The sequence below is a fragment of the Mesoplodon densirostris genome, chromosome 2, assembly GCF_025265405.1.
Source record: "Mesoplodon densirostris isolate mMesDen1 chromosome 2, mMesDen1 primary haplotype, whole genome shotgun sequence".
NCBI lineage: Eukaryota > Metazoa > Chordata > Mammalia > Artiodactyla > Ziphiidae > Mesoplodon > Mesoplodon densirostris.
Window position 1 is genome coordinate 136,011,846 of NC_082662.1, and position 19,128 is coordinate 136,030,973.

A 19,128-nucleotide genomic window follows, 5' to 3' on the forward strand; every position below is an offset into this window, starting at 1 on the left:
ACAAAAGATAATGACAATTTAAAGTAATAATGATAACAAAGCCTTGTAGGTTTATAACAAAAATAACACAAAGGGCAAGAAGGAGGTGAAATAAAATTAAACTGTTTTAAAGATCTGATGTTGTTTGAAAAGTGGTAAAAGTTCTAATTTAAATAGCTCTTAATATGTGTTGAAGGCAACTGTAATCTCTACAGTAAGCACAAAAAGAACAATACAAAAAGATACAACTAAAAAACTGAGAGGGGACTTCCCTGGTGGCACAGTGATTAAGAATCTGCCTGCTAATGCAGGGGACATGGCTTCGATCCCTGGTCCGGGAAGATACCACATGCCGCGCAGCAACTAAGCCCGTGCACCACAACTACTGAGCCTGCACTCTAGAGCCCGCATGCTGCAACTACTGAGCCTGTGTGCTGCAACTACTGAAGCCCACGTGCCTAGAGCCCATGCTTTGCAACTAGAGAAGCCACCACAATGAGAAGCCCATGCACCACAACGAAGACTATCCCCTGCTCGCTGCAACTAGAGAAAGCTCGAGTGCAGCAACAAAGACCAACGCAGCCAAAAATAAATTAAAAAAAATTTTTTTAAGTCTTTAAGGGCTTCCCTGGTGGTGCAGTGGTTAAGAATCCGCCTGCCAATGCAGGGGACACGGGCTCAATCCCTGGTCCAGGAGGATCCCACATGCCATGGAGCAACTAGGCCTGTGTGCCACAAATGCTGAGCCTGTGCTCTAGGGCCCACGGGCCACAAACTACTGAAGCTCACGCACCTAGAGTTTGTGCTCCACAGGAGAGGCTACCGCAATAAGAAGCCTGCACATTGCAATGAAGAGTAGCCCCCACTCGCTGCAACTAGAGAAAGCCTGCATGCAGCAACGAAGACCCAACACAGCCAAAATAAAATTAATTAATTAATTAATTAATATATATATATATATAAAAGAATTGTACATGCACATTTTAAAAAAGTCTTTAAAAATACTGAAAGAAAATCAAATGGAATAATAAACAAATACTTGGTTAATCCAAAGAAGGTAGAAAAGGAGGAATAAAGGAACCTAAAAACAGGTATGAGAAATAGAAAACAAATAGCAAGATGGTAAACTAAAACCCAATGATAGCAACACTTACGATAAAAAATAAGCAGACTAAATATTCCAACTATCAATATAAAGCAAATATTGATGGACCAGATTTTCAAAAAATAAAAAGACCCAATCCTTTGCTATTTATTTACAAAAAAGATTCTTTAAGAATAAGGACACAAGAAACTTAAAGGAAAGGGATGGAAAAAGGCATGCAACGTAAACACTACCTAAAAAAAAAGTTGATGTCTATATTAATATCAAACATAAATGCATTATAATGCATTTTAAAATGCATTATAATAAAAATGCATAATGCATATAATGCATTATTAAATAAAAATGGGAATATTTCATGATAACAAGAGGACCCATTCACAGGAAGACACAACAATCCTACATGTGTATGCATATAGCAGCATAGCTCTAAAAATATATGAAGCAAAAATCAATAGAACTGAGAGGAGAAATAAACAATTTCACAATCACAGTTGAAGATTTTACAAACCTCTCTCCGTAAGTCACAGAACAAGCAGACAAAAGTTAGTAATAATATAGACAATTTTTAAAACTATTTATCTACTTGACCTAGTTAGCATATAAAGAATACAACACTCAACAGTTGTATACATATACACATTTTTATAAATTCATATAAAATATTTATCAAAATAGACCAGATACTGAGCCATAAAGAAAGTCTTAACAAAATTCAAAGAATTAAAATCATATATTTTCTTACCACTAAGGAATTAATCTAGAAAATTATCAAATATTTAGAAATTAGGCAACACACTTTTAAATAAAAGAAATCACAGTGGAAATAAGAAAGTATATTGAACTTAAATAATGGGATTATGACATTAAAATTATGACATTAAAATTTCTGGGATGCCTTTAAAAAGTCTTTAGAGGATAAAATAGCTTTAAATTCATATATTAAATCTTTGCTTGAATGAGCAAAGATTTCATCCCAGTAAGCTAGGAGGAAAAATAAACTAAATCCAAACAAAATGTACAAAAAAGGAAAATAAGAATGAGAACAAAAATCAATGAAACAGAAAACAGACAATTAGTTAAGTTGGTTCTTTTAAAAGATTAATAAAATTGACAAAACACTACCACAACTGACCAAAATGAACTGACCAAATGAGATAAGATTCAAATGACCAATGAAGAATAAATGGAGAAAATCACTGTAGATCCAACAAACATTTAAAAAAGAATAATTGTATATTATATATAACTTCTTGCCAAAAAATTTGGCACACTAGATAAAATGGTTAAGTCTTCAACAATGCAAAACTAGCACAAGAAAAGAAAAAAAAAGGAACATCTGAATAGTCCTATATCTGCTAAAGAAATTGAAATCATAATTTTAAATCTTCCCACAAAGAAAATTTCGGAGCCACACAGCTTCACTGATAAATTATTTAAGGAATAAATACTACCAATGTTACAAAAATTCTTTCAGAGATAGTGGAAGAGGGTACACGCCCCTGTGTATCATCCCTGACAAGGACATCACAAAGAAAAAAAATGAAAGGCCAATATCTCTCATGAACATAGATATAAAATTGCTAAATATTAGAAAATCATATACAATTATATAAGAGAAGACAATCTCTCATGACCAAGTAGGAGTTATTCCAGGAATGCATGGCTAATACAACATTCAAAAGTCAATCAACATAACTCACCACATGAACAAAAGTAAGGAGAAAAAAACATACCATTTCAATAAATGCATAAAAGGTATTTGGTAAAATTTAAAATCTGTTAATGATAAAAATTCGCATAAAACTAGGAATATACGAGACCTTTCTTAACCTAATAAGGAGTATTTGCTAAGTAAAAACAATTAGTCAACAAAATACTTAATGGTGAAATACTGAACATATTCTCCTGAAGACAAGGATGTCTATTATCTCCACTTCCATTCATTTCATTGGAGATCCTAGCCAGCACTAATTCAAGAAAAAGAAATAAAAGGAATAGATTTTGGAAAATAAATAAATAAAATAGTTTTTATTCACAAAGACATAGTTGTGTATATAAAAATCCAAAAGAACCTACAAAATATTCACATTAATAAGCAAATTTGGCAACTTTGCTGCAAAGTTGGTAAATAAAATGGTTTATACTAACAATAAACAATTAAAAGCAAAAAGTTTTTAAATCCCACTGACAAAGCACCAAAAACATCAGGTATCTAGGAATAAGTTTAACAACAACAATAAAAAAAAAGTATGTAAGACCTTGACACTGAAAACTTCAAGATATTGCTAAGAGAAATTAAAGAAGACCTAAACATATGGCTGGTCAATGGTCATGAACTGGAAAACTCAATATTAAGATTTTCATTCTCTCCAAATTGGTTTTTAGATTCAATATAATCCCACTCAAAATCCCTACAGGCCTTTTACTTCTTTTTATTTTTATTTTTTGGTTTGGGTGGAAATTGACTCTAAGTTTTAATGTATGTACCAAGATCCTAGAATAGACATAGCAGTCTTGAAGAAAAAGAGCAAAGGCAGTAACTGATTAATATTTACTATTATGCTATGCCAATTAACACAGTGTAGTACTGATGTTAAGAATAGACAAATAGGGCTTCCCTGGTGGCGCAGTGGTTGAGAGTCTGCCTGCCGATGCAGGGGACACGGGTTCGTGCCCCGGTCCAGGAAGATCCCACATGCTGTGGAGTGGCTGGGCCCGTGAGCCATGGCCACTGAGCCTGCGCGCCTGAAGCCTGTGCTATGCAATGGGAGAGGCCACAGCAGTAAGAGGCCAGCGTACCACAAAAAAAAAAAAAAAAAAAAAAAAATAGACAAATAAACCAGTGGAACATCATAGGGTCCAAAAATAACCCTAAACATGCACAATCACTTGATTTATGACCAAGGCTCAGTGCCGTAGTGGAGGTATCAGCCTGATTGCAGGAGGATCAACAGAACAAGAGGAGGGGAAGTGGAGACACTCGTCATTTCCCTCTCATTCATACCACCGTTGTCTGGGTGCACTTCCAAAAATCAAAATCAATCATAAGATCATCTAATGAAAACCCTCGATGGTTTCTTTTTGCCCACATGACAAAATGTAAACTCCTTGGCAAGACCCTGGGATTCTATATCACTGGATCTTGCCTCCTACTCTCAACTTCCTGCTGTCCCCCAATGCTGACTCTCTGCTTTGGATGTAATGAATGCCTTGCTAGTCCCCAAGAGCACTTCCCTCTGCACACGATCTCTCCTCTTACAAGACTTCCCTCCTTACTCCTTACCAGACTAACCCCAGTCATCTCCTCCCAGGAAGCCTTCCTAGATTCTCTCGATAGGCTAAATGCTCCTCAATAGTAAGACATAACACCCTAAGCTGACCCCTCTCACATCCTCTATTGGTGTTTATCATCAGTGGTCCCCACTAGACTGGGAGAAAATTGAAGAGTTGCATCCCGATCCCCTACCACCTAAGTCAATAAGTTTTCTTTAAAAAAGGAACACCCTAAACAAGATTCCAAGAAAAGTTGGTGGAGAATTAAGAGTAGAACTTGGGTTGGCCAAAAAGGAGCCTGGGAGAAAACAGACAATGTGAGAGCAGAGGGGAATCAGGCACATCAGCTGAGTCTATTTTGCTCCAAAGTGCAATGCTTTTGGAGCATCATTAAGTTTTTACATTTTTTTTAAATGCTGGAATCACAGTCTCATAGTAAATCACTGTTTCCAGGAAGCCACCCAGGATCAACTTCCTCCTATTAAAAATGCTCCCCAGGGCTTCCCTCATGGCGCAGTGGTTGAGAGACTGCCTGCCGATACAGGGGACACAGGTTTGTGCCCCGGTCCGGGAAGATCCCACATGCCGCGGAGCGGCTGGGCCCGTGAGCCACGGCCACTGAGCCTGTGCATCTGGAGCCTGTGCTCTGCAACGGGAGAGGCCACAACAGTGAGAGGCCCATGTACCGCAAAAAAAAAAAAAAAAAAAAGCCCCCCAGCCACTTCCCTGGTCCCCACACACGCACCTAGGGTGATCTTGATTCCAATGACTGTGTAGGGTACATTGCCTACAGCCTGCTCTTCTGTTTGAAGCCTCTGCTTGAACAAGAGGCATGGAACCTCCACAATCCTTGACACAATCGTTGAGCTCACAGCTCCTGTAAGCTCAAGTCAGGAAGAAGACGGATTTTTTAAAATTAAACCAAGAGGAAAACTTCTATGCCGGCTTGCCCTCACAGGTGAGAGGGGAGAGATGACAATATTGCCAGCATGGGGACAGTAGTGATACTGCTAACATCACTGAAGTCAGACCTCAGCCACCGGGCACTGCTGACAAGTCCCAATCATCAGAAGAGAAACACACCCAAGAACAACACTTCCTCCCACGAATGAGACACTTAGATGAAAAATACAGGGAGTCTGGTTTTGTTCTCTTTTTGCCAAAATAAATGTATGGTAGAAATACTCAGCACAAACAGAAAAGATAGAAATACCAAGGAAAACAGTATGAAATGTGAGGATACTATAATACAATTTCGCTTTTCTGTCTGTTGTATTACTAGACATAATAACTTGAGTTAAACGTTTTCGGTTTTTACCCAGGAGATACCACAGGCTGCTGAGATGGGCTGGTCGGCATGCCAGTGTCTCAGCTCCTCCCCACTCTCCAAGTCCAAGGGATCACGGAAGGAGGAAATCCCAGGACCAGACCTGTGCTGATCAAGCTTAAATAACCAATGCTATCAGCAATGGGGTTTTTTACTTTCTATTACGAACCAATAAACAAACTATGGTACATACATACAATGGAATATTATTCAAAAATAAAAAGAAATATGCTGATAGCCCCCCAAATATACAGAAGAACCTTAAGTACTTATTTCTAAGTGAAAGAAGCCAATCTGAAAAGGTTACATACTATATGAGTCCAACATTATGACATTCTGGAAAAGGCAAAATGATGGAGACAGTAAATAGATCAGTAGTTGCCAAGAGTTAGCGGGGAGGGAAGGATGAATAGGTGGAGCACAGAGGATCTTTAGGGTGGTGAAACTACTCTGTGTGATACGTAACAGTAGACACATGTCATTATCCATTTGTCAAAAACCCATAGAATGTATACTGCAAAGAGTGACCCCTAATGGAAACTATAGACTTTAGCTGATAATAATGCAACAATATTGCCATAATAAGCATACGGCCCTCCCGCAAGATGTTGATAATAGGGAAACTGCGGGTGGCAAAGGTGGTCTTTCTACTCTATTCTCTATAAACCTAAAACTGCTCTGAAAAATAGTCTATTAATAAAAATAACTGCTATGACAAGACACGGGGACTGCCTGTATTGCTGGAAGTCCAGGAAAGAAAAGTCCTGGTCATCTCATGACTTTTAGCTGGACAGCAGAGGTGTCACCTGTGTGAGAACTCAAACGGTATCCATCTACCTAAATAGAAACCACAGGTAAGGACTGAAAACTACAAATCAATAGGATGAGCAAGGTACATGGGTCCAATTTGCTTTCAGCATCAGTGATGAGGAAATCATAGGTAATAGTGATCCTAGAAGAACCCAGAGGGGTGCCCATCTGCCAAGGAAAGAGAAGCAGTGTGGGCAACCAGCTTGTGGAGTCACTTCCGACCCCATGCTCACTGTCCGGCCCTACACACATGCACCAGCGACCTCAGCTTAGGGTCACCCAGGTTGACTGCCCAAACCTCTCACCCCTCAGCTGCGGAGGTCGGCGGTGAGGGGGAGGCGCTGTGCGGAAGGGGCCAGGCCAGGGAAGGATTCAGAGAGAGGGACTTGAGGAATGAAACACACAGCTTGGCTCACCCTGTCTCCAAGTTTCTGATGAGGCAGCATGACTGGCAGGGTAAAGCACAGATCTAGCAGTCAGGAGACCAGAGTCCAGTTTCAACTCCCTGGACAACCTGGTCCTTTCCCCTAATCTGCAAAGCAGGGATAATACTTGCCCTAGAGCCACTGAAGGTTACACCTGAAATGGACCATCCTACAGGTGAGGTAAGCAAAGTCCAAGGAGATGAAATGACTTCTGTAAGTTTGCACAGCTGGGTGGCGGTCACACCTAGCTGACAAACCGCCTTCCTCCCAGTTCAGTGCGGGTTTTTTTTTACCACCACAGATCTAAAACAGAGATAATCTGTGCAACAAAGAATATGGTCAATAATATTTTAATAACTTTGTATGGGGACAGATGGTTACTAGACTTAGCATGGTGAACGTTCTGTAATGTTTGCAAATGTCAAGTCACTATGGAATATACCTGAAACTAACATGATATTGTACATCAACCACATTTCAATAATAAAAAAGATAATCTGTGTGAAAGTATTTTGGAAAGTTAGATGCACTAGATAAAGGGAAGCTGCTGATCTTTCCATCAGCACATCTAGTCCTGTTCTGCTCTGGCTGAGCATCTTTTGTGTGCTCTTGGCAAGTGTCAGCTGTGACCACCACTAGCCAGTGGTGTTGCTGTCTGAGGTTACAGAGTCAGGGAAAGAAGGAAGCTCTTGGCCCCAAGGCACCCGAATTGTGACCCGGGAGGTGGCCCAGATGGCTCCATTCTCCTCTTTGCATTTCCATACTCCAATGGCCATAAACAATAAGGTCTCCTTAGGAGAGGGAATATGTTTTGTGACTAGTAATTCCATACTTAATGCATGAAGCATACCAGGCCAATAATCCGCTAAGTGCTTGAAAGAGACTCATTTGACTTTTGCTTCGGCTCACCCCTTCCTAGCTTTCGTTCACTCCAGTTTCAGACCTTTTGTCCTCTCACCAGCTTAACTAATATGCAAACATTTTCACGAACTGCCTCCAAAACAGATGATTACCAACAGACTGGAGAATGACGAAAATGTAGGCCATCTACATAAGTGAACTAAGCTGGCCAAACAGGATCATCTGTGTGGCTTAAATCATGGAGATGGGCTACATTCACAAGGCTGAATTCACAATTGTTGGCTTTCGCAATCTAACCTAATTTCTTGACCCGAGGATTGGGAGGGTCCAATCCTTTCACTCTAAGAGCCTCCACCCCAACACCCATGCCCACACCCTAAACCCCCACACACACAGATGGCAAAGCCCCCGCTGCTCATTCCCCTCTTCCCTGGTGGTCTCCACTGTGACACAATTCCATTGGCATAATTAGGAAGACACCAGAGAGAGGGCAGCTCCATGTAATTTTTATGAGAAATGAGTCAATAATTTCCTATTTCTCCCCACACTCTCTTAGAGGAAGGGCCTAGAGCCAAGGGAGCTGCAATATTAGATGAGCAACCTCACAGCAGACTGTGGATAAGAAGACAGCACATGGTGGATGTAGACAACAGATAGGTGCCCTTCACAGTCTCCCCAACCTCCTCGTAGCCCCACCAGCCCTTCATGCCCACTGATTTAATGGTGCCTTTTAACAAAAAGGCCTGTACCTGGAAAATGGTGCTGGGTCTGTCCCTTGGTGAGTATCTTAACCTGCCCATCTCATCACCAACCCACCTGCCTTGGGGAAAATGCAGCTGCCCACCTCCCCGTACCTAATACCCAACCTCCCAATCACGACAACCAAGCTAATAGGTGAGCCACACACATCAGGAGCTTCTTGGTCAGTTTTGACTCAACAGTATCCTTCAGTGTTTTGTCCCTCTTTTATCAAATCTGTCACTATTAGAACAGAGAAGAGTCAGAAGGTGACTCATTACTGTGACCATATGATTTGCTACACCATCTTGAGTGAGTCATATCCCCTGGGTTATCTGTGAGTTAAGAGGGTTAAACTACATGATAGTTCAACTGGGCTGCGATCTCCAATAGGTCTACTCATCATAACCTGCTAAATGTCTCCATCCTCCCCGACTTTCCTCCAACTCCCACAAAAGGTAGGAGGTCAGGAGGCTGGGCCTCTCATTTTTATAGTCAATCTGGAGGTGAGACTAACACAAAAGAGATTTTAGAACTCACCAGATTTTGCAGCTGGCAGGGAACTCAAAATCCACCACCCAAATGCCACGCCTTCAGGCAGGTAAGGTAGTATCATCCCTAAGATGTAGCTAGGAAAACTGTAACCCCGAAAGGCTAAATGACATGCACAAGGTTCCCAGCTGTCTTAAGAGGTGAGAACAAGAGGACCAGCAGCCAAATCTTCAGTTTCCCCGTGTTTCCCCAACTCCACCGCAGTTGTCATGGAAAGGCATTACTTCAGGTGTGAGCCAAAGCTTTAAAAGGAGCTACTAAATATAAAAACAAGACTTTACAGAAGCAAATCATAGCTAGAATCCCTTAATATTCATATTATTATTTATCATCAAGAAATGGTAGTAAGAGTTTTGATGATAAACCCTTTGCCAACTAGAAAGCTACAGAGAAATTATGATTTTCCTACCTACAATCTATTTCATGAATCTGGAAATCAGAAACCATGTCAGGGTATTCACAGTTAATGGCAAAGGAATTCCAGCCCAACATACACAGAGCCTGAGAAGAAGCTCTCTGCTCTGCTAACCTACAAGGTAGTCTTGACACATTCACATATGTGTTTACAGCTCTGCCAGTGTTTAATAAGAAACTGTGGAAGCTGAAGAACTGTTCTATTTATCTGCAAAATTTTAATGCTGTTGCTATAAATAGCAAATGGTTTATTTTAAAAACTCAATCAGTTTTTTTAAAGTTAAATTTCATTTCCCATATGTGTATAAGAAACTCTTTTAGGTTGAAATCATCAGTTGAATTATCTAAGCCAAAATGATCATATTTTCCTCACTAACTAACATAAAAATTTCTAGAAATGTGCTCACAGTGAAAAATATCATTCCCAACATGTACTAAAATTCACATTTAAGAATCCCAACATTCACTTTAGGGACGATTTTTCTCTTATAAATGATCAATCTCGACTCATTTAATCTCCCTAAAAAATCCACACAAGCCACTCAGAGAATTATTCCTCGGGATTTTAAAGTCTATTAAAACACACCACACAGATGAAAGCAGGGGTTGTTCTGAGTCTGGAGCACCTGAACATCAGCTCCTCTTCACTGGAGAGAAAAGTAGTAGGTAGTTGGATCCTCACAGAGGAAGGGGCTGGAGTCCTTGCCCACTGCTGGTACTGATCTGAAGGCAGAGAGGCATCATTATGCCACCAGCAAGACATCTAGTCACTGGCAGGTCTTGTTATCCTGGCAGGAAGCTGGCTGTTCCCTCCAACTGTCTCAAGGCTGAGTCCCACTAGCCATTTAGCCCTGAGAGTGTATCTTGCCTCAAGTCAGCCTCCCAATGGCTTCCTGATGACCCACACAGTTAGCAGTCCAGCTGGACGGAGACCTCTGGGACCCTCTGTAATCTGAGGCAATGAGGGCCACTGCTATCTGAGGTTGAAGACTTAGCAGGTGTACTGCCATCTAAAGTGTCAACTGAAGAGTAGGAAAAAGGAAGAACAATTTCCATAGAACACTTAAACTAGATTAAGAACCTGACATTTTCCTTTGCCATGACATTACATCCTTGCTTTTTCAAAGGAGAAAATCACTTTAACCAGCCCAGCGGCCCCTTCCTGCTGCAATATGTCCTAGGCACCCATTCAGTGACTGCTTAAGCATGTCTTGATTCCAGCACATTTACAGAGCATTTATCTTCTTTTAATTCCTTCCATGGCCTGTAGGACTAACAACCCACAGCAGGGTAATCCAGTAGCAGTATTCTTCTTAGCCACAAGAACCAGGCTTAACCACAGACTGACTTCCTCAGCAAATTTAGGCAATGGAGAGCATGGACAATTGAATGCCATTGGTCACCTCCAAAACTCATTTCAGCAAAGAAACAACTCATTCTTTCCCAACATTAATCAAAAAAAAAAAGAAAGAAAAAAAGAAAGAAAGAAAGAAAAAGAAAAAAAATGCAAGCAAACTTGGAGGAGAGTAGCATCCCTGTTGCCAAGAGTTAATTAGCTTTCAAACAGCCAAAGGTCAGCAGCAGATAACAGAAAAGTCCCCATAATGAGAGTAATCAGTAGGTAGGCATACAGCAATTGTATACCAAGTGAAAGATTCATCAATGCAGTGGCAATGCATGCCTACTTCTGCAGCCCCACCACCCAAACCAGTGGCTTGCACTCCACATGGAATAAGAAGGAAGCCTCTGGTCTCCTCCACATCCATCCACTGACATGCAGGGCCTCCAAACCTCCAAAGGACAAAAACACCAGGTGATGATATCAATCAAGTATCATGCTCCCTATGTTCCAGACATCAGTCATGCTAGTTCCCACCCATTTAATTACTCTTCTGTTGACCACCCACAATTAATTTAAAGACATGACAACAAGATCTGAGATTTGAGGGATGTACCTGACTCTCTCTCCCCTCCAGGAGTGGTGGAATCTGATCAGCAAAACCAATCTTCCCTGGATCACCCATAAAGGCACTAACCTCATCCACGTTCTCAAAAGCGTTGATGACATCATATGGCAAACAGGACAGAAGGTCAATCACAAACCACGTCTTCAGATAGTTCATGCGGATGAGTTTGGGGTCGGAAATCACCTCCCCAGCTGGTCCAACAAAAGTGGTATGAAAATTCAGCACAATGTCCACCAAAAAGATAACATCCACGATACTATCCACAACCAGCCAGGCCACGTTGTTCTGCCTGGTTTTAAAGGAGACATTATAAGGGACCAGGATGGCTGTGTAGAAGGTTAAGATCAAGATGATCCAGTCCCACGTGGTCTTGAAAACACAATAATGTAAGATGATGTGAGGGGGAGTCTTTGGTGCCTCTTGCTTGTATTGAGGAAGGATGTCTGAGCCCAGCTGCAGAACCTGTACAGAAAAAAATAGCCAAGAGAGAACTAAGTTAGGATTTCACTGTCAGCATCAAACCAGTCAGTATCTGTCACAGATGAATATTCATAACACTCCAGATGGATCATTAGATGCAAGAACAGGTACCAAAGGACTATGGCAGAATGGAATTGAACATTGTAATATAATCAATCATATGAAACAATAAAACACTGCTATTCAGCTTACTGTGAGCCAATCATTGTACTAAGTACTCCACATACAAGTATTATGTCACTTAATTCTAAACAAAACCTTGTTTTATTAGCCAATTATTATTCTGTGTGACAAGTGAGAAACTGAGGCACAAGAGAATTAAGCAACTTGGTTCCTGAAGTCAAGATGGTGGTGGGGGAGGATGCAGAGTTCATGTCTCCCCACAACTAGGGCACCTGCCAGACTCTGGTGGGGGACCTCAATGCCCAAGGAGATAGGAAGAACCCCCAAGCGACCTGGTAGGATGTGGAAGGGAGGGAGGGGGGAGGAGAAGTGGAGGCTGGGCAGGACAGGCACCCCTGAGGGGTGGCTGAGAGAGGGGAGGGATTCCCACACCTGGAGGGACCCTGGGGGGCTCAGAGGATGGGGGTTGGGGTGCACCTAGCATTTCACCTGGCCAATCAGGCCCGGGAAACCTGCTGGGGCCCGGGCCAGTCCTCTGCCCTCCGAGGCCCCCTCCAGGCTACGTCCATCCTAGGGGCATAGCGGGGGTGGGTAGGGAGGAAGAAGAGGAGAGGTGGGCGGAAGGGGTGTGCCAGGACCAGGATGGGAAGCACCACGGGTGTTTCCCCCACTGACTTGGCCCAGGAAGGCTGTTGGGTTTCTGGGTCTGGTCCTCTGCCTTCCAGGGCCCCCTCTGGCCTCGTGAGTCCTAGGGGCATAGGAGGGAGGGAGGCAGGGGAAGGAGAAGAGAGGCCAACAGGGAGGGGCCCTCCAGGATCAGAGGATGGGGGGGGAACACGCCTAGCCTGCTGGGGTCCTGGATCTGGTCCTCTGCCATTCAAGGCCAGAGGCACTCCTGGGCCCCTCCTGCTGCACTGAGCCTAAGCACTGCCCCAGACCCCCACCTCCCACCAGGGCATTTTCCAGTCCTATGGGTCCTAAGCATAGGCCCCACCCACCACCTAAACCCCACCCCTGCCTAAGCCCCACCCCCCACAGCCAGGGACTTTTCCAGCTTTTTTTTCCCTCCTCTTTTTTACTATTATACTTCTGTTTTACCTTCCAGCTGTTGTTTCACCTGTATTTTTACTTTTTTATTCTTTCTAACATATCTGTTAGTTTTCTAATTTTATTTTTGACCCTTTGTTATTCTTCTGCTCCTGTTTTCTTTTTTTCCTTTTTTTGCTGCCCCGCACAGCTTGCAGGATCTTGGTTCACGAGCTGGAGGTCAGGCCTGAGCTCCTGTGGTGGGAACTCCGAGTCCGAACCACTGGACTAACAGAGAACCTCAGATCCCAGGGAATATTCATAGGAGTGAGGTCTCCTGGAGGTCCTCATCTCAGCACAAAGACCCAGCTCTACCCAGCAGCCTACAAACCCTACTGCTGGAAGCCTCAGGCCAAACAACCAGTATGACAGGAACACAATCCCACCCATCAAAAAACAAATGAGATGACCAAAAACTATGTCACAGATGAAGGAGCAAGGTGAAAACCTAAAAGACCAAATAAATGAAGAGGAAATAGGCAACCTACCTGAAAAAGAATTCAGAGTAATGATAGTAAAGATGATCCAGAATCTTAGAAATAGAATAGAGGCACAGATTGAGAAAATACAAGAAATGTTAAACAAAGATCTAGAAGAACTAAAGAACAAACCGAGATGAACAACACAATAACTAAAATGAAAAATACACTAGAAGGAATCAATAGCAGAATAACTGAGGCAAAAGAACAAGTAAGTGAGCTGGAAGACAGAATGGTGGAAATAACTGCCTAGGAGCAGAATAGAGAAAAAAGAATGAAAAGAATTGAAGCAATCTCAGAGACCTCTGGGACAACATTAAACGTGCCAACATTCAAATTATAGGGGTCCCAGGAGAGGAAGAGGAAAAGAAAGGGTCTGAGAAAACATTAGAAGAGACTATAGTGGAAAACTTCCCTAACATGGGAAAGGAAAGAGTCACCCAACTCCAGGAAGTACAGAGAGTCCATACAGGATAAACCCTAGGAGAAACACACCAAGACACATATTAATCAAAATAACAAAAATTAAATTCAAAGAAAAAATATTAAAAGCAACAAGGGAAAAGCAAAAAATAACATAAAGTAATCCCCATAAGCTTATCAGCTGACTTTTCAGCAGAAACTGCAGGCCAGAAGGAGTCACAGGATATACTTAAAGTGACAAAAGAGAAAAAGCTACAACCGATAATACCCTACCCAGCAAGGGTCTCATTCAGTTTTGATGGAGAAATCAAAATCTTTATAGACAAAGCAAAAGCTAAGAGAATTCAGCACCACCAAACCAGCTTTACAACAAATGCTAAAGGAACTTCTCTAGGTGAGAAACACAAGAGAAGAAAAGACTCACAAAAACAAACTCAAAACAATTAAGAAAATGGTAATAGGAACATACATATCCATAATAACCTTGAATGTAAATGGATTAAATGCCCCAACAAAAAGATACAGACTGTCTGAATGGATAAAAAACAAGACCCATATATATGCTGTCTACAAGCAACCCACTTCAGACCTAGAGACACATACAGACTGAAAGTGAAGGGATGGAAAAAGATATTCCATGCAAATGGAAATCAAAAGAAAGCTGGAGTAGCAATACTCATATCAGATAAAATAGACTTTGAAATAAAGACTGTTACAAGAGATAAGGAAGGACACTACATAATGATCAAGGGATCAATCCAAGAAAAAGACATAACAAGTATAAATATTTTTCCACCCAACATAGGAGCACCTGAATACATAAGGCAAATGCTAACAACCATAAAAGGGGAAATCAACAGTAACACAATAATAGTAGAGGACTTTAACACCCCACTTACACTAATGGACAGATCATCCAAACAGAAAATAAATAAGGATGGGCTTCCCCGGTGGCGCAGTGGTTGAGAGTCTGCCTGCCGATGCAGGGGACACAGTTTCCTGCCCCGGTCCAGGAAGATCCCACATGCCGCAGAGCAGCTAGGCTTGTGAGCCATGGCCACTAAGCCTGCGTGTCCGGACCCTGTGCTCCACAATGGGAGAGGCCACAACAGTGAGAGGCCCACGTACCACAAAAAAAAAAAAGAAAAAAGAAAATAAATAAGGAATAGAAGATTTAAAGGACACAATAGACCAGATGGATTTAATTGACATTTATAGGGCATTCTACCCGAAAGTGGCAGAATACACTTTCTTCTCAAGCGCACATGGAACACTCTCCATGCTAGATACATCTTGGGTCACAAATCAAGCTTCGGTAAATTTTTAAAAGTTGAAATCATATCAAGCAGCTTTTCCGACTACAATGCTATGAGATTGGAAATCAATTACAGGAAAAAAAAACTGTAAAAAATGCAAATCCGTGGCAGCTAAACAGTGTGCTACTAAATAACTAAGAGATCACTGAAGAAATCAAAGAAGAAGTAAAAAAATACACAGAAATAAATGACAACAAAAACACAATGACCTCAAACCTATGGACACAGCAAAAGCAGTTCTAAGAGGGAAGTTTATAGTAATGAAATCTCACCTCAAGAAACAAGAAAAACCTCAAATAAACAATCTAACCTTACAAATAAAGCAATTAGAGAAAGAAGAAAGAAAACCCGAAGTCAGTAGAAGGAAAAAAATCATAAAGATCAGAGCAGAAATAAATGAAATAGAAATGAAGAAAACAATAGCAAATATCAATAAAACTAAAAGTTGGTTCTTTGAGAAGATAAACAAAATTGATAAACCTTTAGCCAGACTCAGCAAGAAAAAAAGGGAGAGGACACAAATCAATAAAATTAGAAATGAAAATGGAGAAATCACAACTGACACCACAGAAATACAAAGGATTATAAGAGACTACTACAAACAGTTATATGCAAATAAAATGGACAACCACAAAGAATTGGACAAATTCTTGGAAAGGTATAATTTTCCAAGACAGAACCAGGAAGAATTAGAAAATATAAACAGACTTATCACAAGTAATGAAATTGAAACTGTAATTAAACTCTTCCAACAAACAATAGTCAAGGACCAGACAGCTTCACAGGCAAATTCTATCAAACATTTGGAGAAGAGCTAACACCTATCCTTCTCAAACTATACCAAAACAATTGCAGAAGGAAAAACCCTCCCAAATTCATTCTACAAGGCCACCATCACCCTGATACCAAAACCAGACAAGTTATCACAAAAAAAGAAAATTACAGACCAATATCACTGATGAATATAGATGCAAAAATCCTCAACAAAATACTAGCAAATAGAATTCAACAACATATTAAAAGGATCATACACCATGATCAAGTGGGATTTATCCTAGGGAGGCAAGGATTCTTCAAAATACACAAATCAATCAATGTGATGCACCATATTAACAAATTAAGGAATAAAAAACATATGATCATCTCAATAGATGCAGAAAAAGCTTTTGACAAAATTCAACACCCATTTATGATAAAAACTCTCCAGAAAGTGGGCATAGAGGGATCCTACCTCAACATAATAAAAGTCATATATGACAAACCCACAGCAAACATCATTCACAATGGTGAAAGACTGAAAGCATTTCCACTAAGATCAGGAACAAGACAAGAATGTCCACTCTCACCACTCTTATTCAACATAGTTTTGGAAGTCCTAGCCATAGCAATCAGAGAAGAAAAAGAAATAAAAGGAATACAAATTGGAAAAGAAGAAGTAAAACTGTCACTGTTTGCAGATAACATGATACTATACATAGAGAATCCTAAAGATGCCACCAGAAAACTCCTAGAACTAATCAATGAATTTGGTAAGTTGCAGGATACAAAATTAATGCACAGAAATCTCTGGCATTCCTATACACTAACAAAAAAAAACAAGACAGAGAAATTAAGGAAACAATCCCATTTACTACTGCAATGAGAAGAATAAAATACCTAGGAATAAACCTGCCTAAGGAGGCAAAAGACTTGTGCTCAGAAAACTATAAAACACTGATGAAAGAAATCAAAGATGAAATAAACAGATGAAGAAATATACCATGTTCTTGGATTGGAAAAATCAATACTGTGAAAATGACTATACTACCCAAAGCAATCTACAGATTCAATGCAATTCCTATCAAACTACCAATGGCATTCTTCACAGAATTAGAAAAAAAAATTGTACAATTTGTATGGAAACACAAAAGACCCTGAATAGACAAAGAAATCTTGAGAAAGAAAAATGGAGCTGGAGGAATCAGGCTCCCCATCTTCAAACTATACTACAAAGCTACAGTAATCAAGACAGTATGGTAGTGGCACAAAAACAGAAACACAGGTCAGTGGAACAGGACAGAAAGCCCAGAGATAAACCCACGTACATATGGTCACCTAATTTATGACAAAGGAGGCAAGAACATACAATGGAGAAAGGACAGCCTCTTCAATAAGTGGTGCTGGGAAAACTGGACAGCTACATGTAAAAGAATGAAAATAGAACACTACCTAACACCATATAAAAAAATAAACTCAAAATGGATTAAAGACCTAAATGCAAGACCAGACACTATAAAACTCTTAGAGGAAAACATAGGCAGAACACTCTTTGACATAAATCACAGCAAGATCTTTTTTGACCCATTCCCTACAGTAATGAAAATAAAAACAAACATAAACAAATGGGACCTAATGAGACTTATGAACTTTTGCACAGCAAAGGTAACCATAAACAAGATGAAAAGACAACCCTCATAATGAGAGAAAATATTTGCAAATGAAGCAACTGACAAAGGATTAATCTCCAATATATACATACAGTTTATGCAGCTCAACATCAAAAAAAGAAACAACCCAATCCAAAAATGGGTAGAAGACCTAAATAGACATTTCTCCAAAGAAGACATACAGAGAACCAACAAACACATGAAAAGATGCTCAACATCACTAATGATTAGAGAAATGCAAATCAAAGCTATGATGAGGTATCACCTCATATCAAAAAGTCTACAAACAATAAATGGTGGAGAGGGTGCAGAGAAAAGGGGACCCTCTTACACTGTTGGTGGGAATGTAAATTGATACAGCCACTATAGAGAAAAGTACGGAGGTTCCTTAAAAAAACTAAAAATAGAACTACCATATGACCCATCAATCCCACTACTGGGCGTATACCCTGAGAAACCATAATTCAAAAGGCCACATGTACCCCAGTGTTCATTGCAGAACTATTTACAATAGCCAGGACATGGAAACAACCTAAATGTCCAACGATAGATGAATGGATAAAGAAGATGTGGTACATATACACAAAGGAATATTACTCAGCCATAAAAAGGAATGAAATTGAGTCATTTGTAGAGATGTGGATGGACCTACAGTCTGTCATGCAGAGTGAAGTAAGCCAGAAAGAGAAAAACAAATATCGTATATTAACGCATATATGTGGAATCTCGAAAAATGGTACATATACAGATGAACCTATTTGTAGGGCAGGAATACAGATGTAGATGTAGAGAACCAACATGTGGACAGGGTGTGGGGAAGGGGAGGGTGGGACGAATTGGGAGATTAGGTTCGACATAAATACACTACCATGTGTAAAATAGATAGCTAGTGGGAACCTGCTGTATAGCACAAGGAGCTCAGCTTGGTGCTCTGTGATGACCTAGATGGGTGGGATGGGGGTTGGTGGGAGGCAGGTCCAAGAGAGTGGGAATATAGGATATACATATAGCTGATTCACTTCATTGTATAGCAGAAACTAACACAACATTAGAAAGCAATTTTACTCCAGTAAAATAAAATAAAATAAAGTAAAGTAAAATAAAATAGGGTTTCCCTGGTGGCGCAGTGGTTGAGAGTCTGCCTGTCAATGCAGGGGACGTGGCTTCGTGCCCCGGTCCGGGAAGATCCCACATGCCACAGAGCGGCTGGGCCCGTGAGCCATGGCCGCTGAGCCTGTGTGTCTGGAGCCTGTGCTGTGCAACGGGAGAGGCCACAACAGTGAGAGGCCTGTGCACTGCAAAAATAAATAAGTAAATAAATAATAAAATAATAAAATAATT

General features: G+C 40.7%; 1 protein-coding gene across 2 annotated transcripts in view; it reads right to left on the reverse strand.

Annotated features, from left to right (window-relative positions):
* The window catches only part of KCNH1 (potassium voltage-gated channel subfamily H member 1), a 420,384-nt gene that overhangs the window by 309,940 nt on the left and 91,316 nt on the right, over window positions 1-19,128 (reverse strand). Inside the window, exon 6 of one of the 2 annotated variants that reach the window (XM_060088399.1) lies at window positions 11,524-11,916. In XM_060088399.1, the coding sequence (XP_059944382.1) occupies window positions 11,524-11,916 (393 nt within the window). Of the gene's footprint in view, window positions 1-11,442; window positions 11,917-19,128 lie in introns of both variants that reach the window. The other variant, XM_060088398.1, reaches the window with a different exon arrangement.